General features: G+C 39.9%; 1 protein-coding gene across 1 annotated transcript in view; it reads left to right on the top strand.

Annotated features, from left to right (window-relative positions):
- DNAH12 (dynein axonemal heavy chain 12) overlaps nucleotides 1–27,398 on the top strand; it is a 260,066-nt gene that overhangs the window by 135,592 nt on the left and 97,076 nt on the right. The window contains 6 exon segments of the mRNA XM_055135991.1: nucleotides 3,664–3,919; nucleotides 9,913–10,212; nucleotides 10,967–11,145; nucleotides 16,195–16,387; nucleotides 18,473–18,634; nucleotides 25,650–25,844. Of these exon segments, the coding sequence (XP_054991966.1) occupies nucleotides 3,664–3,919; nucleotides 9,913–10,212; nucleotides 10,967–11,145; nucleotides 16,195–16,387; nucleotides 18,473–18,634; nucleotides 25,650–25,844 (1,285 nt within the window).

Genomic DNA, 27,398 nt, shown 5'->3' with positions numbered 1-27,398 from the left:
CCCCTTCATCGAAGTCTTAGTTGTCATTTTGTTCTCTTCTTCTTATATTTTAGGATCTCACAACATTAAAATAATATATTTTATGTATTAAATATATTTATATTATATTAATAATATTATATATTAAAATATATTTATTATATTATATAATTTTTGTTATATATTTTTATCACTGTATCACTGTCATCCCATTGTTCATCAGTTTGCTCTAGCGGGCACTTTGATATAGCAAAAACAGTAACATGTCTAACAATGGAGATGTTACTGGTGCCCGCTTGAGCAAGTCGATGAGCAATGGGATGACAGTGACTGATATATTTTTAAAATATATAATATATTAATATAAAATATATTTAATACACAAAATATATTATTTTAATGTTGTGAGATCCTAAAATATAAGAAGAAAACAAAATGACAACTAAACTTCAATGAAAGGGCCAGAGAGATAGTACAGTAGGTAAGGTGCTTGCCTTGCATGCAGCTGACCGGGATATAAGCATTTTAAAGCTTATAATTTTATCTAATCATTTATCTACATCCCCCAAATCTTAATGTATTATGTTTTTATTATTATGAAAGTATTTTTTATTTTCCTTTATGATTTTTTAATCAGTGGAATTTTATAAATCTCATTTGATTTTTCAAATACATGAGGGCTTTTCTGGATATCTTATTATTACTAATAGGCTTTTTGATAGAACAAGTTATTTTGATCTGTTCTAAATATTTTTTACCTGTGTTAAAAGATAGCATATCTCTAGGGTCCTGAGTGATAGTACAATTGGGTAGGGAATTTACCTTACATGTGGTTGACCTAGGTTTGATGCTCAGCTCCCTAGTTGGTACCCCAAGCCTTGCCAGGAATGGTTCATGAGTGAAAAGTCAAGAAACCCTGAGCACCACCAAGTATAGCCCAAAGATCAAAAAACAGGGGGAAAAATAAGTTAATCATAATCCCAGCTATTACTTACTTTCTTTTTTTTTTGAGACAAGAACCCACAAAATAATACCATTTATTTACAGAGGTTTATGTGCAGAGGGGAATAAAAGGAGATAATGCTATTACTTACTTTCATCTTAGTTAGAAAGATCTAAGTAATAATTGTTTATGTAGGAATTTATCTATTTTCTAGAAATATTAGAAAGTATAAATATTCATGGGCTGGAGTGATAGCATAGTGAGAGGCCATTTGCCTTGCATGCAGCCCTCCCAGTTTTGGTTCTTCCATCCCTCTCAGAGAGCCCAGCAAGCTACCAAGAGTATCTCGTCCACACGGCAGAGCCTTTCAAGCTACCTGTGGCATATTCGATATGACAAAAACAGTAACAACAAGACTTACAATGGCGGGGTTACTGGTGCCCGCTTGAGCAAATCGATGAGCAACGGGATGACAGTGATACAGTGATATTATATATATCTATATATTAATATGTGGGAGATGACTCAAAGGACTGAAGTGCATCCTTTTAATGTGGGAACTTCAGGTTCAATGCCAGGCACTGCCTAGTCTCCTGCCATCATCTTGAGTACATTGGTTGTGGTTAATGTGATTGTACAAATTTTCTTACACCTACATTTTGGGTAGATATATATATATTTAACTTTCTGTTTCTGTTTTCTGTACTACACCTCGTGGTGCTCAAGGCCTGCTCCTGGCTCCATACCAAGGATTTCACTCACGGCAGTGATTAGAGGACATATGTGGTGTCAGTGATTAATCTCTTTGGCTCACTGTATATCTTTTAATACTATCTTTTCCTCTGAGTACAAGTTAGATAACTGTAATGAGTAATCAACTCTTGGAAATATATTTATTTCATATTTATGAAATCCTTTCCTTTTCAACTATTGTTTTTGATTATTGAAAATGATTACACTTTAAAAAGTATAATATCACCACAGTTGAGGCTTTATAGGTAAGACTATCCATAAAATAACTTAACAACCAACTTAAGTAACCATAGTCAGTACCCTATATTTCTACCCTTTGCTCCTGATGGTTCTCCCAAATGCTCTTCTCCTGGAACATTTCAGTGTCCCTGCTGGAGGTGGTATAACCCACTTTGGGAAAGACTGCTAATATGTACTTTCCTAACCATCCCTATGCCTTGATTTTGAAATAAAGCCATATTTTTTAAATAAATGTTTGTTTCTCTTACAGGTCATTGGAGTTTTGTTTCTAGGAAATACTGCTATTAATAATGTATTCCTTATCCTTCCAAGATTTTAAAAATATAATATATATTTAATTTATAAAAACAGATTCATGTCACTTAATTTTCCTAACTATTTTATTTAAATATTTATATTAAAGTTTAATTCATATTATTTGTCTATCAGTTTTATTGACTTTAAGTGCTGTTTAGTTGTGTGGATCTTGCCATATTTTACTTAGCTAGACATCTGTTGTCAATTGTTGCTAAAAAACAAATAAGATTCTGATTGTAATTTCTGTCATAATCTTAAACTAGGGACTATCTCTATAGATTTTCTCCCAATTCACTTCTTTTACAAGAACTTCAATATAAAACAATAATGCACATGGGAAATAGGCACTTTTTTTCTCTTCATGGTTTCATCTAAATTGAGCCATTTGTTACTTCATTCTGATCAAATCTTCTCCAGACCTTTATTATTTCCTAATTAGCACAACTTTAATATATGCTGAAATGATTTAGACATTCTTTTTTTTTCCTTTTTGGGTCACACCTGGCGATGCACAGGGGTTAGTCCTGGCTCTGCACTCAGGAATTACCCCTGGCTGTGCTCAGGGGACCATATGGGATGCTGGGATTTGAACCCGGGTCGGCCGCGTGCAAGGCAAACGCCCTACCCGCTGTGCTGTCTCTCCAGCCCCGATTTAGACATTCTTATGTGCTCTACAAATAAGTTTTGAGATAAGAAAGAAAAATTTGGTCTATGGTCACCCTACCTATAACCAGCTATAAGCTAGATTTATTTCACACTTATGTGTCTGGATTTGGAGTAATAAGAATAAAAGGAGAGGGCTGAAGAAAAAAATAAGATTAAGGCTCTTGTCTTACATGCAGCCAACCCCGCTTCAATCCCTGGCCCCCAAGCCCTGCCAGGAATGATCCCTGAGCACAGAGCCAGGAGTAAGCCATGAGTGTTATCAGCTGTGCCCCACCCCACCCCCCAGAAAAAGAAACTGAGAGAGTCAAATTGAAAAGGAGACTAGGAGGAAAGAGAGGAAAGGGCCAGAGAAAGGGATATACTAGATATTTAGAATCTGGGCATCAGATTTAATGATTCTAGAATAGAAAAACGTGCTGCATACACATATATCTATTTATTTACATATTAAATATTTATATATTTTTCCTACCTCAAGAATCACTTAAAATTATTCTCTTAAGGAAAACAATATCAGTCAGTTTTTTTTTTTTCTTTTTGGGTCTCACCCGGCGATGCACAGGGGTTATTCCTGGCTTTGCACTCAGGAGTTACTCCTGGCGGTGCTCAGGGGACCATATGGGATGCTGGGGATCGAACCCGGGTCGGCCACGTGCAAGGCAAACGCCCTACCCGCTGTGCTATCGCTCCAGCCCAATATCAGTCAGTTTTTAAAGAAAATTTACATTTTATTCCATCTTATTGGCTCACTAACTAGGGTTCTGAAATTTTCATTTACTTTTAAGGTATGATCTTAAGGACACAAGTAAAATCACATTGGTGGACATAGAGATGATTGCTGCCATGGGCCCTCCAGGTGGTGGAAGGAATCCAGTCACGCCTCGTTTTACTCGACATTTCAACATCTGTACTATTAATACTTTCAGTGATGAAACCATGACCAGAATCTTCTCTTCAATTGTAGCATTCTACCTTAGAACTCGTGAATTTTCTCCAGAGTACTTTATAACTGGAAATCAAATTGTTAGTGGGACTATGGAGGTAAGTACATAATGTGATACAAAATGTTTTAGTATTTCAGATTTTTCTTACAATTGTTTCCACATTTCCCCTCCCTTTTCCAACTACTTTGGACTTCAGTATCAGAAAAACTGTTGAGGGTGCTTAGGTTTGGAAATTAGGGACTCCACTGGTTTATGAACTTAGACTATGGTAAAAAACTAAGGCTCGCCATGGGGCGAGCGCACTCTCGGGCTCTCCGGGCGGCTCTGTCTCACCGCCCACGTTCAGCACCCCGGAACCGCTGTGTGTGCTGTCGGTCAAGGGCAGGCGATGGAAGGAAGAAGGCCAAACTGGTTGCTTGATCAGTTTATTTCATTCTCTCTCCCTGCTTCTCTCCCGGCTCTCGGTCTCTCTCTGGATCTCTGGATCTGGCCCTCGTGGATCTGACCCCCTGGACCTGGCTCCCCAACCCACTCTTACAGACTCGTTAAATCTCCACAGCATGAGGGGGTTGGGGCGCACACATAGGTGTGGTCACCATCAATAGGGTAAGGTTCCTTTCCCTTAGGGGATGCTTCTCCTAGGACTTAATTCTCTTTCAGCAGGAGGATCCACCCAAGGGCGGAGTCCCATGAATGTGTTTCTCTTCTCCTCAGCCAGCAAACATATAAGAATTCATAATATTAATTATTTTGTATGGACACAATAAGAGATGCATTAAAGCTTATGGAATTGCCCTCCTGGGGTCATCTCAATCTCAGACTACAGTGCTCAGGCCAGATCAGTCTTTCCTATCCCTGGCAGGGTCCTAGTCTCATAATTACTATTGGATCATGACAGTATTTGTCCATGATCAAGCTCTTAACTTATAGTTAAGCATTAGGCACTTTGGCCAGGCCCATCTCGATGCCAGGGTAGCACACAACTCACCGCTTGCCCTGGGTCCTTCTCGTCCCACGTCAGGGACCCTGCTTTGGGGTGCTAGGAACTGAGGGCAATTGAGGCTTAAGTGGAGAAAGCAGATGCCCAGGAGGGAATAATATTCGAGGCCAATTAATTCCCAAGTTATAAAAACATAATATTGTCTTCTTGTGTCTATACAAAACAGACATAGCTTTAAAGTAAATTATTCAAAAGGCACAAGAAGAGGAGAAAGGCAATATTAACTTATATAATATAAATTCAGTATCCTAGGAAGGTCTGACTTTGCAATTTAGCAGAGTCAGATTAAGGGAAAGCCGAGGATTAACGTTTTTGGGGAAGAGAGCATGGAGAAGTGATTATAGCTAAACAAAGGGATGGGAGAGATTCGGGAACACCTTGATGGGCGAGGCTGGGGTAAGCCTAAACTCCGGGAAAACCGGGACAAGCTACATGTGGCAAGCAGGGAGAGGACAAAGTAATGTCATCCTATAGACTACTACTTCCTAACCATAAGGCCTGGAAAAAGTAATTTGGGTTTCCAAGAAATCAGTTTGTTAATGACTAAAATAGGAGATATCTATTTTGTCAGATTGTTGTAAGGAAAACAAGTAGAACTAGTATCTGTAACTTCATAGTTTTTTCCATAATTGTTTAGTTTCCTAATTTGTTAATTTATTTTCTCTTCTTTCTCATCACTTCCACTTTCATGTTTGTATAAAATGAAAAAAATGTGAACAAGGTGAATAATTTTTTTTTAAGTTTTGGGGCTATATATTGCGAAACTCAGGGCTTACTCCTGGCTCTGCACTCAGACATCATTCCTGGCATGGCTCAGGGGACCAAATATGGTGCTGGGAATTAAACTTGGGTCTGCTGTAAGGCAAGCATCCTATCTGCTGTACCATCTCTCTGGGCCTGAATAAATTATTTTTAATTTAAATAAAATTTTGTTGATTGCTGTTGGCCCTTAATAATGAATGAGTTTGGAGTACAGATTCACATCTCTATATGTGGATCAGAATCACAACATACACCACCAAAATTTCAGAGAAGTTTTCGATGAATCTCTATACAAGTGGCCCTTGAGAATAACTAATAGCCAATGGTACTAGACCCTGAAATTTGATTGGCAAGGATCAGAACTGAGTTTGCCAAGGGTGTGGAGTTGGAATGTAGTAGGAGGAATTTTATTTTTCTTGGTCATACCTGGCATTGTGTAGAGCTTACTGGGCTCTGTGCTAGGAAGCCACTCCTAGAGAACTCGGGGTGGGGGGGCGGTGTTGGCACTTAAGAGGTGCTGGGGATAAAACCCAGGTGAACCATGAGCAAAGCAAATGACCTACCTACTGTACTAATGCTCCTGCCCCAGTGGGAGGGAATTTTGAGACATTGGAAGTATGGTGATACTTGGGTGATGGGTGTGGTGTTGGAACATTGTATACCTGAAGCACTTCTATTAATAATAGAAATCACGGTGCCTAAATAAATATCAGGGGAAAATTCCCTTGACCCATTCCTTTCGCCCCTTTTATTTCCCTCTGATAGGTAAGCACCGTATTTTTCAGAGTCGAAGAGTTATATTTTTGTTGTGTTTTGCAGGTTTGTTTGGTTATTCATATTCTACATATGTGAGATGATAGTAATTTCCTTTTACTCCCTTGGCATAATTATGTCATATTTCCTCCATATTGTTGCAAAAGACACAACTTGATCTTTTTTACTGAGGTGCAACAAACACATTACAGTGGGTAGGGTGTTTGCCTTGCACGCGGCCGACCCGGGTTCAATTCCTCTGTCCCTCTCAGAGAGCCTGGCAAGCTACCAAGAGTATCCCGCCTGCATGGCAGAGCCTGGCAAGCTGCCCGTGATGTATTTTTTTTAATTCTTTTATTGAATCACCATGTGGAAAGTTACAAAGCTTTCAGGTTTAAGTCTCAGTTATACAATTCTCAAACACCCATCCCTTCACCAGTGCACATATTCCACCACCAAGAACCGTGATGTATTTGATATGCCAAAAATAGTAACAAGTCTCACAATGGAGATGTTACTGGTGCCCGTTCGAGCAAATCGATGGACAGCGGGACGACAGTGTGACAATGGTATATAATTTAGAAGTATCAGTAAAAAATAATGAGGAAGCCTGGAGAAATATAGCACAGTGATAAAGTGCTTATCTTGCCTGAAGCCCACTTTGGCTCAGTTCCTGGCAGTGTATATAGTGTCCTGAGCATAGAGCCAGGAGTAGGCCCCAAGCACTGATGAGTGAAGTTCCAAGACCCTCACTCCACAAAAAGTCAGTAGAGGTCAAAAGAAATTATTTCATACTCTTAATTTGGAAAGATTGAGAATGAAATACCTGACTGTTGGCTATTAACCCTAAGTGTTTTAGGCTTCATTAGTGAATTGTCCCTTTTCCTCCTCCTAAAGAAGCGTACAGTGTTCTTGTAAGCACTCTTAATCCCTTGGGTTTATCTTTAACCTTTTTGTTGTGCTTTACCTCTCATTGTCACAATTCTCCAAATCAGCTTTGGTTACTTATAAGCCAAAACTTTCTGGTAATTCTGGACTTGGTTTTTCTATTTCCCCCATAACCTTTTCCTATTTTAGCACAGAACAATGTTCTTTGCTAAAAACACAGAAAGACCATTAATACTATGCTCTCAATATTTGGGAGTTGAAAGATATCTACTCCTGGGCATCCATCATAATTACTTGACTCAGGCTTTGGTTACTGTAGTTTTCTAACACTTCAAAAGGGAGGTCCTACCGTGGGACTGGTATGGACCCCAGGCTAGTGTTCAAGCTACCCCGGCATTGAAATGGGACAGTCTAGAAAGCATAAATGCATTGTCTTTATGCAAGCTGTTATGACTTGAGAGACAGGGTCCCCTTGGGGAAAGAGAAGCAGAGCTATCCTGAAAACTTAGTCTGGGATTTACGGTGGAAAACTTGCTTGCCCTTAGAGCCCAGAAAACTAAGTTTTGGAATTCATATCTCTTACTGTGTCAATCCAAATAACTTTAAGTATTAATAAGAGGTAAACTTTAAAACCTTTGTTTTTGAATCACCATGAGATAGTTACAAACTTTCATGATTAAGTTTCAGTCATACAATGATCGAGCATCCATTCCTCCACCAGTGCACATTTTTCACCACCAATGTTCCCAGTGTTTCTCCCACCACCCCCACCCACATCCCTCCTCATGCCTCTGTGACAGGCACTTTTCTTCTTTCTCTATACTTTTGGGCATTGTGGTTTGTAATACAGATACTAAGAGTTCATCATTTTTGGTCCTTAGTCTACTGTGATCCTACTTTCATCTACTTTCTACTCCCATCCCAGGCGATCCTTCTAACTATCATTTACTTAGTGGTCCTTTCTACATCCCAACTGCCTTTTCCCCCAGCACATGAGGCCAGCTCCCAAACTGTGGAACAATCTTCCTGGCCCTTATCTCTATTGTCCTTAGGTATTAGTCTCGTATTATGTGACTTTATGTTCCACAGATGAGTGCAGTCATTCTATGTCTGTCCCTCTCTTTCTGACTAATTTTACTTGGCATGACACTCTCCGTGTCCATCCACTTATATGCAAATTTCATAACTTCATCTTTTCTAACAACTGCATAGTATTCCATTGTGTAGATCTACCAAAGTTTTCCTTTTTTAAAAAAATTAATTTATTTTTTAAATTAGTAAGTCACTGTGAGGGTGCAGTTACAAATTTACCCATTTTCGTGCTTGTGTTTCCCTCATACAATGTTTGAGAACCCATCCCTCCTCCAGTGTCCATTCTCCACCACCAATGAACCCAGTATCCCTCCCACCCTCCAATCCTATCCCCCCCACCCCACCCCGCCTCTGTGGCAGGGTATTCCATTTTGTTTTTTCTCTCTTTTTGGGTGTTGTGGTTTGCGATAGGGGTATTGAGTGGCCATCGTTTTCAGTCTCTATTCTACTTTCCGCATGCATCTCCTTACCCGAGCGGGATCTCCAACCACATTTTACTTGGTGTTCCCTTCTCTATCCGGGCTGCCTTTCCCACAGTATGTGAGGCCAGTTTCCAAGCCATGGAGCCAACCTCCTACCAAAGTTTTTCTTTAACCAGTCATCTGTTCTCAGGCACTTGGATTTTTTCCAGATTCTGGCTATTATGAACAGTGCTGCAATAACATACAAATGCAGATGTCATTTCTACTGTGTTTTTTGCATCTCTAGGATATATTCCCAGAAGTGGTATTACTGGATCATATGGTAGCTCAATTTCTAGTTTTTGGTAGAATGTCCATATTGTTTTCCAAAAAGGCTGGATCAGTTGGCATTCTCACCAACAATGAATGAGGGTTCCTTTCTCCCTGCATCCACGGCAGCACAAGTTGTTCCTTTTTTTTTAATGTGTGCCAGTAATAAGAAGTAAAGTTAGTTGTTTAATATGTACAACTAGAGGGAAAGAGAAAAGTAATATAGATGTAGATGTCCTGGGAGAAAAGAGTATCTCCTTGAGCTAATCACCCCAAGAGAATTGCCTCTGCTGAAATGTTTTTGCCTCTGTAAATGATAAATCACATGGACATGCAGTCCTATACTTCAACTCCCTCCAGGTGTCCTATAAGTATGCTAACAGCTCTGCATTAAAGGGGCCATTTTTGCCATCAGTCTGTGGTCCCCTGTCTCTTGGTTCCTCTGCTAGGGAGACCTGGGGAGGATGGGGAGGCAGCTCTCAGCTCTCCACTGAGTACAAGTGTCAGGCACACCCACACTTTGTGAACCCATACCTGACTTCACTTTCTACTAAAGTTTTGTTTACTTAACCCCAGGTGGTTAACCTTTATGTGGAAAACCGTATTTATTTGGAATTGTATGTAGTACATCATTATTTTTCTGAGGCTTGGATGGAATCTGTATCAAGTTCCTTCAGCTTCAGAAATCCTGTCTGAGTGTTATTAACCAAAATAAATAGTTTACTCTGTTAGGCTTACTACTATACAGTTCTTAAGCCAATTTAAGCTGATGGGATACATACAGTATTTGTACAATTAACTATCTGTTGCGTGATTTTACTGATTTTAAGAATTTTATTTTTGCCTTGTTTTCTCTATGTTTAGGTATATAAAAAATCTATGGAAAATCTTTTGCCAACTCCCACAAAATCTCATTACACTTTCAACTTGCGGGATTTTTCACGTGTCATCTTGGGCTGTTTACTCATTGAAAAAGATGCCGTGGAGAGCAAGCAGACCATGGTCCGTCTATTTGTGCATGAGGTTCTCCGAGTGTTTTATGATCGCCTCGTTAATGATAAAGATCAAAACTGGCTATTCAATTTAATAAAAACTGTTGTAAAGGACCATTTTAAAGAATCATTTGATAGTGTCTTTTCACATTTGAGGAAAGAGAATGCACCAGTGAGTAACTTTAACACATTAAGTTAAAATAGGACATTAGCATGAATTGTTACAATCAACTTATTTTTTAAATGCTATTGCTTCTTAATGATCATATTCTTAAAATTGTCCTCATAGATGTGTTCGAGATCTATCTTATATACATTATTGTCTTATGTACATATTAGGTGTATGACATATAAATAAGTTTTAAAGTAAAAATTCATGTTATAGAAGGGAAAATGTATATGTAAAATGATAAATATTATTTCCCTTATAAGCTATTATGAGAGTTAATCAGAATGTTATATAAAGCAGCAAGAAAATTATTTTATATAATTTTTTATTATTTATTTATTTATTTTTTGCTTTTTGGGTCACACCCAGCGATGCTCAGGGGTTACACCTGGCTTTGCACTCAGGAATTACTCCTGGCGGTGCTTGGGGGACCATATGGGATGCCGGGGATCAAACCCGGGTCGACCGCGTGCAACGCAAACGCCCTACCCGCTGTGCTATCGCTCCGGCCCCCTATTTTATATAATTTTTTAAAGTGTTTTGTTTCCTAAGGCTATAATATATTCCAAATACTCATTTTCACATATATTATTTACTAAAGTGTAAAAGAATTATCTCTCTGATTAGTATCCCATAATGTGGATAAAACAAAATTTTTGATTAAGTTTATCTTGAAAAAAACCCAAGATTGTGTGTATTTTCTTAAGTTTATCTTGACAAAAATTAGCATGATAATTTGTTGATTTCTGTTTTATAGGTAACAGAAGAGGATTTAAGAAATCTCATGTTTGGTGACTACATGAATCCTGACTTGGAAGGAGATGAGAGAGTTTATATTGAAATTCCAAATATTCACCAATTTAATACCATTGTGGAACAATGCTTAGATGAGTACAATCAAACTCACAAAACAAGAATGAATCTTGTCATTTTTAGGTATCAACATTTGGTATTGATGCTTGAAGTTGCTATTTATAAAATTTTGTTAAATATTTAAAGTGCACAAAGAGATCACTGTATCACTGTATCACTGTCATCCCATTGCTCATCAATTTGCTCAAGCGGACACCAGTAACATCTCCGTGTGAGACTTGTTGTTACTGTTTTTGGCATATCAAATATGCCACAGGTAGCTTCCAAGCTCTGCCTTGCGGGTGAGATACTTTCAGTACCTTGGCGGGCTCTCCGAGAGGGGCGGAAGAATCAAACCCAAGTTGTCCAAGTGCAAGGCAAATGCCCTACCCATTGTGCTATCACTCCAGCCCACACAAAGAGATATAAAAATAATATGAATGACCTTGTATCCATCACCCAGTTTAAGCCATGAAACAGACATTACTATTTTATTTAATATTTTTAATATTTAATCTTTGGTAGTAAAATGTCCAGCATATATTTCTCATCATAACTTGCAAGAGTAAAAGGAAACGAATTATTTTTCTTTGTATATTTATTACACGTGTGTCCCTAAACAGTCTTTTTCTGTACGTTAAAACTGCATATAAATGGTATTACATAGTACTTTTTTTGCAAGTTGCTTTGTTTTATGTTTGTGAGATTCATATAAATGAATTTTTATTACATTTCATTCCATTTTTGTCGGCCCAGTACTCTTCATTACAGTACATTTTTGTAGCACTGTAGCCATTATTCTGAGATGGACTTTTTGTTTATTTGGGGACTGCTCCCAAGTGGTGCTTAAGGCTTAGTTCTGGCTCTGGGTTTAGGAATAAATTCTGGCATTTCTCAGGGGACCGTATCTAACTGGGGTTGGCCACATGCAAGGCAGGCACTTTACCCAATGTGCTATCATTCCAGCCTGAGACAGACTTTAAGGTGACTTCTTATTTTGTAATGATACTTTGTACACTAATGTCTCCTTGGAGACATGATAAGAGTTTCTAAAGGGTATATAGTCTCAGAAGTGGAAATATTGTGTCATGGTATGTAAACATCTTCTACTTTTCTGTTTTGCCAAAGTATCTTCAAAGTGAATATTTAAAAGAGTTTCCATTGTTTCGCACTCTCAGCAATACTTAGGATTGACAAAATTTATATGTGGTCCTAGTGAAATAAAGTATAAAGACTATAGAGATGATGGAGGGGTTAAAATGCTTGCCTTAGCAATCATAAAATTCATATGGAACAACAAACGCCCACGGATAGCCAAAACAATTTTGGGAAAAAGATGATGGGAGGCATCACCCTCCCAACCTCAAACTATACTACAAAGTGGTAACAATTAAAACAGCATGGTACTGGAACAAAGGCAGAGCTGCAGACCAATGGAACAGGGTGGAATATCCCTACACACAACCCCAAATGTATGATCATCTAATCTTTGATAAGGGAGCAAGAGATGTGAAGTGGAGCAAGGAAAGCCTCTTTAACAAATGGTGCTGGCACAACTGGACAACTACATGCAAAAAAATGGGCTTAGACCTCAACCTGTCACCATGCACAAAAGTCAGATCAAAATGGATTAAAGACCTCAACATTAGACCACAAACCATAAGGTACATCAAAGACAAGGTCAGCAAAACCCTCCACGATATTGAAGATAAAGGTATCTTCAAAGATGACATGCAACTGGCCAACCAAGTGGAAACAGAGATCAACAAATGGGACTACATTAAACTAAAAAGCTTCTGCACCACAAAAGATACAGTGACCAGAATACAAAGACTATCCACAGAATGGGAAAGGATATTTACACAATACCCATAAGATAAGGGGTTGATATCAATGGTATATAAAGCACTGGTTGAACTCTACAAGAAGAAAACCTCCAACCCCATCAGAAAATGGGGCGAAGAAATGAACAGAAACTTTCCCAAGGAAGAGATACGAATGGCCAAAAGGCACATGAAAAAGTGCTCCACATCACTAATCATCAGGGAGATACAGATCAAAACAACCATGAGATACCACCTCACACCACAGAAACTAGCACACATCCAAAAGAACAAAAGCAACCACTGTTGGAGAGGATGTGGGGAGAAAGGGACCCTTCTACACTGCTGGTGGGAATGCCGACTAGTTCAGCCCTTTTGGAAAACAATATGGACGATTCTCAAAAAATTAGATATTGAGCTCCCATTTGACCCAGCAATACTACTGCTGGGAATATATCCCAGAGAAGCAAAAAAAGTATAGTCGAAATGATATCTGCACTCATATGTTCATCGCAGCGTTATTTACAATAGCCAGAATCTGGAAAAAACCCGAGTGCCTTAGAACAGATGACTGGTTGAAGAAACTTTGGTACATCTATACAATGGAATACTATGTAGCTGTTAGAAAAAATGAGGTCATGAACTTTGCATATAAGTGTTCGGCATGGAAAGTATCATGCTAAGTGAAATGAGTCAGAAAGAGAGAGACATAGATTGCACTCATCTGTGGAATATAGAATAACAGAGTAGGAAACTAACACCCAAGAATAGTAGAAATAAGTACCAGGAGATTGACTCCATGGCTTGGAAGCTGGCCTCACATTCTGGGAAAAAGGCAGCTCAGATAGAGAAGGGAACACCAAGTAAAATGTGGTTGGAGGCCACGCGGGAGAAGGGTGAAGCGTGCTGAATGCAGACTAGAGACTGAATACAATGGCCACTCAACACCTTTATTGCAAATCACAACACCTAATTAGTGAGAGAGAGAACAAAAGGAAAGACCCTGCCACAGTGGCGGGGGGGGGGGGGGGGGGGGGGGATGGGATTGGGGGGGGGGAGGGATGCTGGGTTTATTGGTGGTGGAGAATGGGCACTGGTGAAGGGATGGGTTCTCGAACTTTGTATGGGGGAAACATGAGCATGAAAATGTATAAATCTGTAACTGTACCCTCACTGTGACTCACAAATAAATTAATTAAAAATTAAAAAAAATTTAAAAAAGAAACAAGAAAATAAATAAATAAATAAAATGCTTGCCTTGTGTATGGCTGACCCTGATTCAATATATGGCACTGCATTTTATCCCCCAAGCATTTTCACGAATTATCACTTTTCCCTGAACTTGAAGCAAGGAGTATCCACAAGAATATTAGGTGTGGCCCAAAACATGCCTGCATCAAAAAATATAATTAATCAAACAAAAATGTATGATGGTATTTCAGTGTAGCTCTAATTTTATTTTTCCTAATTATTTCTAGGCATCTTTTTTCTAAGTTTATTATTTTGTAGACAACTAATGTTTATGTTAATGTAATTCCTACTAAAAATGTTGAAAGATTGTTAATAATAGTGATAATATACATTTCTTGAGTTTATACTTTTTTATTTAAAACATTTTTTATTAGTGAATCACCATGAGGTACAGTTACAGAGTTATAAACTTTTGCGCTTGCGTTTCATTCATACAATGCTCAGTAGCCAACTCTCCACCAGTGCCCATTCTCCACCACCAATGATCCCAGTGTGCCTCCTTCCACCCCTACCTCATCCCCCCCAACCCCATCCTGCTTTTGTGGCAGAGCATACCCTTTTGCTCTCTCTCATTTTGGGTGTTGTGGTTGCAATAGAGGTACTGAGTGACCATCGTGTCCAGTCTATAACTGAATCTATTTTCTGTCTATTTTCAGAATCCATCTCCCATCCCAAGCTGGCCCTCTAAGCACTCTTTACTTGGTGGTCTCTTCTCTATCTGAACTGCCTTTTCCCCCAGCGTGTGAGGCCGGCTTCCAAGCTGTGGAGTAATCCTCCTGGTGCTTATCTCGAACTGTTCTTGGGTGTTAGTCTCCCTTTCTGTTACTTTATATCTCACAAATGAGTGCAATCTTTCTATGTCTGTCTGTATCTCTTTCTGACTGATTTCACTTAACATGATACTTTTCATGTTGATCCACTTAAATGCAAATTTTATGACTTCATCTTTTCTAACAGCTGCATAGTATTCCATTGTGTAGATGTACCAAAGTTTCTTTAACCAGTCATGTGTTTTTGGGCAGTGAGTCTGTACTTTAATTGGCTGTCCTCTGTATCACATGATCCAATTTTAAGTGCTTTTAGAAAAACCACAATTAAAAAATATTTTTTATTTTATTTAATTATCATGAGATTGAGCATTACAAAGCTGTTCATGATTGGGTTTCAATTATACAATGTTCCAACACCCATCCCTCTACCAGTGTAATTTCCCAGCACGAATATTTCTAGTCTGCAAATCACCCCCACCCCAGTCTTACTCTTTGGCAGGCAGCTTTTCTCTCTTTCTCTCTCTCTTTCTCTTTCTCTCTCTCATTTTAGACATTATGGTTTGCAGTAAAAATGCTGAAAGGTTATTATGTATATCCCTTCACCTACTTTCAACACTCAGTTCTTGTCCAGAGTGATTATTACCTGCTAATATGAAAAACCATACTTATTTTTTTTTGCTTCTTGGGCCACACCCGGCAATGCACAGGGGTTACCTCTTGGCTTTGCACTAAGGAATTACTCCTGGCTGTGCTCAGGGGACCATATGGGATTCTGGGAATCAAACCCGGGTTGGCTTCATGCAAGGCAAACACCCTACATGCTGTACTATTGCTCCAGCCCCCAAAACCACACTTTTTTGATGATTGGTATAGTGGGGTTAGATTCCCAGCATCATATACACCCCTGAACACTGAATGGGGAGTAAGCTCTGAGCATTTCCGGTGTGGCCCCCAAACAAATGATGATGATGATGACGCTGATGATGATGATGATGATGATGATAACATATAAGACAACAAAGTTCATCCTTATAGAAAAGTAAATCAATATTTATGTGTGAATGCATGTTTGTATCCATTTTTGAAGTGTGAGTAATTTTGTTTCTGTGTTTGTTTTTTGGTTACACCCAATGATTCTCAGGCCTTACTTCTGGCTCTGCATTCAGGGATTACTCCTTGTGGTTTCAGGGGACCGTGTGTGGTGCTGGGGGTTGAACCTGGGTAGGCAAGCACCTACCCTGTACTATATCTCCAGCCCCTTAAATATACTAATAATGTTATCTTGGCAGGTATGTATTGGAACATTTATCACGAATATGCCGCATTCTAAAGCAGTCTGGTGGAAATGCGTTGCTTGTTGGACTTGGAGGAAGTGGTCGTCAATCTTTAACTCGTCTAGCTACATCCATGGCAAAAATGCAGATTTTCCAACCAGAAATTTCAAAGAGTTATGGTATGAATGAATGGAGAGAGGATTTGAAGGTAAAATTATGAAGAAACTAGGGTCTCAAATATTTTCAGCGAATTCTTCTATTTGTGAAGAGAGCCTGTCTGCATAACTGTGTGTGGAATATACTGGTCTTGATAATGTAGATACTGTGAAGTTGACCAAAAGAGAAATAAACAAAAACAAAAACTGAGTTTCTAAAAGAAAAGTGTGGGCATGTAGGATTCAGGCATTTGGTGACCAAGAACTGTTCCCCTGGCTGGCCCATGGCAATGGACAGAAGGAGGACCTGGGGGAATGGAGAAATAGGGACCCAGGCTGGTTGGTACTCAGTTTATTTCTCTCTCCTCGCCAGGATAGTCCGATCTCTCCTGTACAGCACAATCATAGTTGTAGTTTTGGTCGTAGTCCCAGTCATCATAGTCACATCATCCTAATATGGAACTATGGAACTATGAGGACTAGCCCTCATAGTCACCATCATTCCAGTCATCCTCCTTGTTTTCTAGTCCTCTCTTTTCCCTGACAGCATAGTTACATAGAAATCATGAAGAGTGGGGGTATTCATAAGTGGGGTTGAACATTGACATAACAACAGAGGTAAAGCCACTCCTTCAGAGGAAGTTCTAGATGAACTCAAGGACAAAATCTCATCTGAGGGTTCAGCACTCCAGATTACTAGGAGATCCACTCCAGATTACTAGGGAATCCATCTAGGGTGTATTGCTTTCTCCTTTTCTCAGCTAGTAATTCATTTAAATAATCGTAGTAAATTTATTTCTTGTAATATTTTTAGTCATTTTGTATGAACACATTAAGAGATATATTAAACTTAAAGGTTGGCTCTTCCTGAGGACATCTTGCTATATATCCCAGACTGTTGTCCTCAGGCCAGGGTACTCTTTCCTAAACCCAGTAGGATCCTTATTCAGTTACTTTCTTTTTGGGTCATGACAGAGTTTGTTCCATGATTGTGCTCTTAACTTATTATACTTATGGTGCTTAGCTTGTTCCATTTCAATGCCAGGGTAGCTTACAGCTTGCCCTGAGTCTATTCAGTCCCTTTGTCAGGACCCTTCTTTTGGGGGTATTAGGAAATAAGGGCAACTGAGGTTTCATGATCACGATCACAAAATTCCGTTAATCACCGAATTCTCGGGCAGGCTCAGTAACATCTCATTTCATCCTTTCTCTGAGATCTTAGAGAAAGATCTCAACTCGGCCCTCCTAATGATGTTGCACTGGGGACTCTTCAGGGTCAGGGGAATGAGATCCAGCTTGTTACTGGATTTTGCATATGAATACACCATGGGAAGCTTGCAAGGCTGTCCCAATGTGGGCAGGAAACTCTCAGAAGACTGCCAGTTTCTCCCAGAGGGAGAAGCAAGCTCTGCTCGGGGTGGGGAGGGAAGCTGGAGCCCATCCCCTCCGAGGGGCTCTGGGGAAGACAGCCAGGCGTGCGGGCAAGAGACTCTCTGCTTAAACTGAGGTTTAAGTCAGGCAAATATGATGGATGCCCTGGAGTAAATATTATTTGGAGTCAATCAACACCTATGTTACAAAGCATAGCATCAACTGTCTTCTTGTGTCTACACAAAAAGGTCATTGCTAAACCATGCAAGAGACATAAAGAAAAGAGAAAAGCAATATAGGATTATTAGTGCTTGATGGAATTGGGTGTGCCTCAGGGGCACTGTTGTGGGAGTAGCTCAGTAAATCTCAGCTCCCTGCTGGAGGAGCAAGGACAACCCAATGTTATCCAACAAAGAAACAGAAACAAAAAGCTCCAAACTATCTTACCAATACTAGCTTACCTATTGACTAATAGGTACAGAGGTTTTTCCCAAGGCTGAATTTAAAGGCTCAAAGTCCATTGCAGTCCCTAAAGTAAAACTGAGTTATTTTCATAGACCTTTTCCTGAATCAATAATTGTCTGGGTGCTTTGCAAACTGATAAGGGTGAGTCTCCTCAGAGAATGGAATAAATGGAGGCCCTGGTTGACAGGATGGCCAGAAGTGGGACAAATAATACTCTAAAATTAGGAGCTATTAAATGAAAGTGTAAGGCAGAGAAAACATTAACAATTTTCCAACATATGCTGCTTACATTTTTTTTTCAGACTCTGTTAAGAAATGTGGGCATGAAAGGCCAAAAGTCTGTCTTTCTAATCACGGATACTCAAATTAAAGAGGAAGCTTTTCTAGAAGATATTGATAGTGTGCTTAATACTGGAGAAATACCGAACATCTTTGCAGCAGATGAAAAACAGGAAGTGATGGAGGTAACACTTTTTAGGACTACTGCTTCGCACATAGAAGTATTCTTACTCCAACTTTTTCTCTACTCTTACAGATAAATGTACCTTGTGCAGAGAATTTTACCAATTAAAAGCATTGCAATTATTTAAAATTTTAAATTATTTCTCTCTGTTTATGACAGTTTTTAGTTTACAATTTCTTTTTATAATGTTGTTGATCATATTTAGCATGTTATGTGAGTGATCATAGATGTTAAATTATCTTAGGGCTGCAGTGATAGAAGAAAAATCATTTTAAAACACTATGTGACATTGGTGGTACAAAATGTACACTGGCAAAGGGATGGGTGTTGAAACATTGTATAACTGAAATTCAAGGGAGAACAACTTTCTAACAATGTATCTTATGGTGATTCAATTTTTTTAAAAAAGAAAACTATTTGGTTAACTTTTATGATTTAGTGTTGACAGTAAATATATTGAAAGTGTGTAAAAATAAAAAGAAAGGCACGGGCGGCGAGGCAGGTGAAGGAACGGAACGGAGCCAAGATGGTTGGTCTCACTTGCAGTTTATTCCAATCTTCCCTCTATACACTCTCCTCTGGAACTCTCCTCCTGCCCCCTCATACAGCTACCTTAAATCTCCCCGTCCCCCAGCAGCCTGGGGCTTATCCAAAGGTGTGGTTACAATCCATAGGGGGTATAGTTCTATCCCTTAGGGGAATGCCTTCACTAGGACAGAATCTCTCTTTCAGCAGGAGGACCCACCCAAGGGCAGAGTCCCATGAATGTGTTTTTCTTCTCCTCAGCCAGCAAACATATAAGAATTCATAATATTAATTATTTTGTATGGACACAATAAGAGATGCATTAAAGCTTATAGAATTGCTCTCCTGGGGCCATCTCAATCTCAGACTACAGTGCTCAGGCCAGATCAGTCTTTCCTATCCCTGGCAGGGTCCCAGTCTCATAATTACTATTGGATCATGACAGCATTTGTCTATGATCAAGCTCTTAACTTATAGTTAAGAATTAGGCATTTTGGCCAGGCCCATCTCGATGCCAGGGTAGCACATAACTTACCGCTTGCCCTGGATCCTTCCCGTCCCACGTCGGGGACTCTACTGTGGGGTGCTAGGAACTGAGGGCAACTGAGGCTTAAGTGGAGAAAGCAGATGCCCGGGAGGGAATAATATTCGAGGCCAATTAAGTCTTAAGTTATAAAAACATAATATTGTCTTCTTGTGTCTATACAAAAAAGACATAGCTTTAAAGTAAATTATTCAAAAGTCATAAAGAAGAGAGAAAGGCAATGTTATAATATTCAGTGTCCTAGGAAGTTCTGACCTTACCAATTAACAGAGTTTGATTAGAGGAAGAGCAGAAAAGCTGGTAGAAGTGGTTACAGATAAACAAAGGAATGGGAGTGACTTGGGAGAACTTTGATGGGTGTGACTGATAAACCTAAGCTCCTTGGGCAAGGGGAGCAAGGACGAACCAAAATCAGGCCTAACATATTTAGAGCTATATTCCAACAGAAAGTCATAATAAAAACTAGTTGTCTTAACAATCCTGTATACGAAATCATGCTTTGTGATTTAATTGACCAAAATACTGCTGTGATTTTAGTGGTCCTCTATTTAGTGGTCTTATTCTTCAGCCTCCATTTCTAATATATATTCCTGTAGATCTCTGCTAGTACTTCCCTTACTTTTCTGTCATACCGCTTTTGTCCACTAAAATGTATATGTCACACCTGAATGCTTTTTTTCCACCTGCAGTGATAACATTTGGAATAAAATTAGTTTACCCAAGTAGTACTTTCTGTTTTTTTTTTCTGTACATATGATGTCTCTTTCTACATCAGGTTGAAAATCAACGGGAAAAAAAGCTCTTGAGTGTAAATCATTTAGAAAGACTTCATAAAATGATACATTACGAGTTTATAGCCTGGAGTGGGCAAGGAGAAAAGAAAAAAATTGATATCAAATTCTCTACCGTTTTTTTTTGGCAGTGTCAAGAATATGGCCATGGTTATAGAATGGTCACTGTCACTGTCACTGTCATCCTGTTGCTCATTGATTTGTTCGAGTGGGCACCAATAACATCTCTCATTGTGAGACTTATTGTTACTATTTTTTGGTTTTTTTTGGGTTTTATTTTTTTGGCTTTTTGGGTCACACCCGGTGATTACTCCTGGCTCTGCACTCAAGAATTACCCCTGGTAGTGCTCAGGGGACCATATGGGATGCTGGGAATAGAACCCCGGTCGGCCGCATGCAAGGCAAACGCCCTCCCCGCTGTGCTATTGCTCCAGTCCTCTTATTGTTACTATTTTTGGCATATTAAATACGCTGTGGGTAGCTTTTCAAGCTCTGCCGTGCGGGCACGATACTCTCGGTAGCTTGCCAGGCTCTCCAAGAAGGGTGGAGGAATCGAACATGGGTCAGCTGCATGCAAGGCGAAAGCCCTACCACTGTGCTATTGCTCCAGCCCTATAGAATGGTGATTCTCTTAATTCATAGGATATATCTGTGTATCCATTTTTCTCTTTTTGGGATGTTGTTCAGGGCTTACTCCTGGCCCTGAGTTCAGGGATCACTCCTGTTGGTGCTGGGGGCACCATATGTGATGTTTGTGATCAAATAATGATAGACTCTTCTATCAGTCATGTAATAGTTATCTTTTGGAGTGGAATTTCCTAAGGTTTGCCAGGATTTCCTGTTTACTTTTGTTACTCCCTGCCCCTCCCCAACTTTATTTAAACGCCTTTACAAAGGTGTTTACAAAGGGTTTACAAAGTTATTCATAATATAGTTGTTTCAGGCATTCAATGTTTCAACACCAATCCCACCACCAGTGTGACCTTTCCTCCTTATTTCTCAAACACCAATCAGATCCGCTCCCTTAGCAGGCATCACTGTATCACTGTATCACTGTCATCCTGTTGCTCATGGATTTGCTCAAGCGGGCACCAGTAATGTCTCCATTGTGAGACTTGTTGTTACTGTTTTGGGCATATCGAATATGCCACGGGTATAAAATAATTTATTTTATATTGCCTGTTACAACAAAATAGTAAGTGGAGTTATCAAAAAATAGTTCAGCAGAAGAAAATTTGTGAAAATTGTTGTACCTTACAATGGTGTCCTTAAGGTCAACACCTGATGATCTGCTGAGCTGGTTGTTGCTAAGTGTTGTTATTCTTGTTTGTCGAGCTTAGTTGGTGTCTATGCTGCTTCTCCACCTAATTTTCTGTGCTCCTACTGGACCGTCAGTATTGTGAAATTTGGAAGTGCTGCACAGCCACATATGCATATGCACTCCACAGGCTACGGGATCTGTAGAACTGTAACAACTTTTGGCCTGCCCCCAACCCCAGGAAACTCCAGAGTTTTCAGCCCAAAGACCAGTGTACCGTTGGAACATTGTATGACTGAAATCCATCATGAACAGCTTGTAATGCTCTATCTCATGGTGATTCAATAAAGTAATAATAATAAAAGACCAGTGTACCTGTGACTTTCATCAACTTGGAGTAGTTTCTGAGATTAGTCATGATACGAGGCCATCTATACAGCAGTAACTGTAGGATGTGGCTGTGACTCCTGGGGCTTCCAGCAGTGCAGGTGATGTGGGAGGAGGCTGCCTGTCCCCACTACTAGAAGGTCCCCAATTTTTCAACCTAGAGATCAGCATACTTGGGGGTTTCATTGGCTTGACATCTTTTCTGAGATTAGTCATGAAGCAGTAAAACTGGGCCTTTTATATAGTGGATGCTGTGGGGTATGAGTGCAGCTATTGGGGCTTCAGTAAGATGGGAACTCAGTCCACCGCACTCCTGAGGAGGCCCCAGAGTTTTCAGGCCAAAGAAGGGTGTACTTGTGAGTTTCATTGGCTTGGCATCTCTTCTGAGATTAGTCATGAAGCTGTGAAGCTGGACTGTTTATATGGTAGAAGCTGTGGGATGTGGGTTGCTATATATTAAATATATATAAGTATATAAATTTTTTTTTGGTATGTGTGTAATGTAACTTTGCTGAAAATGTTTTCTTCCCTTTACTACTGTTTTATGGCATGGCCCAACAGTGTTTTAATTTTTTTAATTTAGTTATTTATTGGCTGGAGTGGTAGCACAGCAGATAGGGCATTTGCTTTGCATGCAGCTAACCCGGGTTCGATTCCTCCATCCCTCTCAGAGAGCCTGGCAAGCTACCGAGAGTATCCCGCCCCCACAGCAGAGCCTGGCAAGCTACCTGTGGCATATTCGATATGCCAGAAACAGTAACAACAAGTCTTACAATGGAGATGTTACTGATGCCTGTTCGAGCAAATCAATGAACAACAGGAGGATAGTGCTACAGTGCTACAGTTATTTATTATTTTTTTAACTGAATCACTATGAGATATACAGTTACAGCAGAGCTGTTCATGGCCCGGCTTCAGTCATACAATGTTCCAACATCTATCCCTTCACCAGTGTACATTTCCTACCAGCAATGTCCCCAGTTTTCCTCCTGCCACCCCTCCAGCCTGTCTCTATGACAGGAGCCCCCTCTCTCTCACACACACACATTTTTTTTTAGGCATATGGTTGCAATATAGATACTGAGAGGTTATCATGTTTGTTCCTTTACCTATTTTCAGCATGCAGTTTTTATCCAGAGTGATCATTTTCAACTATCTTTGTCATTGTGGTCCCTTCTCTATCTCATCTGCCTTCTCCCCCAGCAATATTCAACTTCAAACCACTCCTCTTGGCCCTAGTCTCATATTAGTCAACCGTGCTTTTAAAAACGTCTTTCCTGGAATAGAATGTAGCTCAGCTCACACTCTCTTTTATATGTGAGGCCCTGGGTTCAATCCCCATAATCTCAAGAGGAAAATAACAGTTTTTCCTGCACATTCAACCAACTTCTAGGAATACCCTGTGAATTTCTCCACAAGGAACATGCCATGGTCAGAAATTAGTAATACTGAAATGCATAACAATTTCGTCTTAATTTAAACTGATTTTTCACATCATCCTATATATTCCACTTTGAATATTCCATCATAAACTTAATGTATTTCATTTCTTTGATACATATACGATCGACCATATCCACATAGTGACCAAGCTCATTGAAGTTTTGCGAGAGTTCAAGATGCCACTCTGTCTAACATTCATCGATTTAAAGAAGGCCTTTGATTCTGTTGAGACTGAAGTGGTCATCGAAGCCCTAGCCATACAGGGCATATAAACTCAGTACATTAAGATCCTCCACGAGCTGTATTATGGATGCACCACCAGGATCTTATCATTCTACAAGGAAGGGATCATTGACGTAAAGAGAGGGGTTCAGCAAGGTGATACCATTTCACTGAAAATCTTCAATGCCATCCTCAAGAACGTCATGCGACGACTGGAATGGGAGTGAAAATAGACGGTTGGCAACTACACCACCTCCGCTTTGCTGATGACATCGTTCTCATAACACCAAACATTCGACAAGTGGCACAAATGCTGGCCAACTTTGACCGAGAGTGTGGAAAGGTCGGACTGCAGCTGAATCTTACCAAGACAATGTTCATGAAAAATTAACTAGTCTCTGACGTTCCGTTTGCTCTCAATAGAACGAACATCTCTGAATGCAACAGCTAAGTGTACCTAGGTCAAGAACTCAACATGAGGAATGACTTGGCACCAGAACTGCGATAGGAGGAAGAGAGCAGAATGGAACGCCTTCAAGAGCATCAAAGAAGTGGTTAAGAGGACAAAGAACCTCTGGCTCTGGGCAAATCTTTTCAACTCCACCATTCTTCCTGCACTAACATATGCCTCAGAGACCTGGGCCCTATGGAAATAGGACGAGAACGCTATTTGGGTATCCCAAAGATGAATTGAAAGAGCTATGCTAGGAGTATTATCACGTTTCACTCAACTGAGACAAGGAATCTGGAGTTCTGACCTCCGTCGACAATCAAGAATCAGGGACGCTGTCTCATTTGCTAATGCGTCGAAAATCAGATGGGCTGGACATGTAATGCGATTTAGTGATGACGGCTGGATTAGAGCTGTTACCAACTGGATTCCATGGGACGTCAAAAGACCGAGTGGCCACCCACTTACGAGATGGTCAGACTTCATCAAAACCCTTAATGAATGGTTTGAGGCTCTTCATGTTCCTGGAGCGAGCAGATATCATTGGGCTACACCAGGACACGACAGGGTCGAATGGAGACATTACTGGTGCCTGCTTGAGCAATTAGAAGATCAACGGGGTGACAAGTGATACAAGTAATAGAATATACTGATAGAATTTTAATTTCTTAAAGGATGCTTAAATATATGGATGTTTTATAGTGTTTAAGCCAGTACCTTCCCAGTACCTTCCTGATGTATGCTTCAGTTGTTTAGTTGTTTAAAACCTTTTGAGGGGCCGGAGCAATAGCACAGCGGGTAGGGCGTTTGCCTTGCATGCGGCCGACTCGGGTTCGATCCCCGGCATCCCATATGGTCCCCCAAGCACCGCCAGGAGTAATTCCTGAGTGCAGAGCCAGGAGTAACCCCTGAGCATCGCTGGGTGAGACCCAAAAAGCAAAAAAAAGAAAACCTTTTGAGTTAGTGAAAACTTTAATGATGTCCTCTTAAGTTCTTGGCAGATACTTGTTTTTAACTTAGAGTATTATGGAGTTCAAGAATTATTCTTGAACTATACAGTATTATAGTTTTATATACTGTATAAGAATTATACAGTATAAACTGTATTGAAATAATTTAATTGATATACAACAAAAACTTTTGTTTTGGGGCTAAACCCAGCAATGGTCAGGGCTTACTCCTGGCTCTATGCTCAGGAATCACTCCTGCTGAGCTCAAGGGACCTTAGGGGCTGAAGGGGATTGAAGCCAGGTCAGTCACATGTAAGGTAATGCTACTTGCTGTCCTATCACTCTGGCCCAAAGCTTTAAAGATATTTGCAAGGAAACTAATAAGAGATTTATATTCTAATATTTGGTGATCTCTTTTTATTTATGAAGTTTTTATTTCTCCTAGGGTGTTCGTCCTATAGCTCAAGCTGGCAACAAGCATGAAGAACTCAGTCCCTTAGCACTGTTTGCTTACTTTGTGAATCGCTGCAGAGATAATCTTCATATTGTTGTGGCCTTTAGTCCCATTGGTGATGCCTTTCGAAATCGATTGAGACAGTTCCCATCCCTCATCAATTGCTGCACCATTGACTGGTTTCAGGTTTGTATTTTGGGACACCGGTCCCACAGGCAACTAAAATGTGTGTAATTTCATGAAACTCTTACTCAAACCCATTAATATACACTCACCAAATCTTTCTCGGTCACTTGACTTTATTACAGTATTTGTTACCACGGACGAATGATTGCAATGGTCCTCACACAGAGCTTTTATTCTAGGCTAGAAGACAAAAGAATGCAGTAAGAAAACAAGCAGTCACAGTTATATTACACAGCCATAATATTGATGTATTTCTAAAGACAGCAAATCTCTGAAGTGTGAAATCAGTTAGTTACACAGAGGATTATAGGGGCTGGAAAGAGAGTACAGTGCCTTGCATGTGGCTGTCCAGGGTTTGATCCTTTGCATCCCAGATGATTCCCCAAGTACCACTTGGAGCAATTTCTTACTTACAGATCCAAGAGTAATCCCTGAGCATTGCCAGGTGTGACCTCCCAAACAAAAACAAAAAAACCCATAAAAGATTATATATGTACCAGTATGTGTTATGTAAATATGTATGTGATAATATGCATACATATATACAAAGATGTATGTAAACTTACACAAAAAGATACCTTAGAATGAATGTGCTCATATGAATATAGAAACTGAAAAATTACAACATCTGTAGTTGTCAAGGAGAGTTGAGAATGTGGTTCCTATCTGAAGGCCAACAAACTCAACACTTTGAGAGAGTCAGTACTTCAGTATGAGTTCAAATTGAGGAAACCCAGCTTGAAGGCAGTTCAGAAAGAGGGTTTCCCTCTTAACTTGTGGGGCCAGTCTGCCATTTTCTTCCAGACAACATTTCAACTGACTGGAGAAGGCCCACTCATATTAGGGAGGGTGGTCTTCTTAGTGTATTGATTTAAATATCAAAACACACCTCACAGGAGCATCCAGATAATGTTTGATTACTTTCCAAGTCCATAGCCCACACTCAAGCTGAGACAAAAAAAATAGCTATCATAAGGGAGTAGTATGTGCCAAGAGAAATGATGAAGAAAGCAGAGCTTAGATGGGCTACTGTAATGGTTTGGTGATGATGACTAGTCATATGCAGAGTAGGCATAATTTTGGAATGTTGAATGGGTACTAGTTATAAAGGAATTTGTAAGATGTTCCTGGAAATTTGATTTCATACAAAAGTCATTGTGGGGGCACTGGACTATTTTTTTAATAATAAATTTATTTATTTTTAATTAATGAATCACCATGAGGGTACAGTTACGGATTTATACACATCTGTGCTTATGCTTCCCCCATACAAAGTTCGGGAACCCATCCCTTCACCAGTGCCCATACTCCACCACCAGTAAACCCAGCATCCCTCCCATCCTCCCCAATCCCATCTCCCCCCACCCCACCCTGTCACTGTGGCAGGGCATTCCCTTCTGTTCTCTCCCTCTAATTAGCTGTTGTGGTCTGCAATAAAGGTGTTGAGTGGCCACTGTGCTCAGTCTCTAGCCCTCATTCAGCCCGCAACTCCCTTCTCCCAGATGGCCTTCGACTACATTATAGTTAGTGATCCCTTCTCTGAGTTGCCCTTTC

This window comes from Sorex araneus, chromosome 4 (genome assembly GCF_027595985.1).
Source record: "Sorex araneus isolate mSorAra2 chromosome 4, mSorAra2.pri, whole genome shotgun sequence".
Lineage (NCBI taxonomy): Eukaryota > Metazoa > Chordata > Mammalia > Eulipotyphla > Soricidae > Sorex > Sorex araneus.
This window is presented reverse-complemented; position numbering and strand designations above follow the sequence as displayed.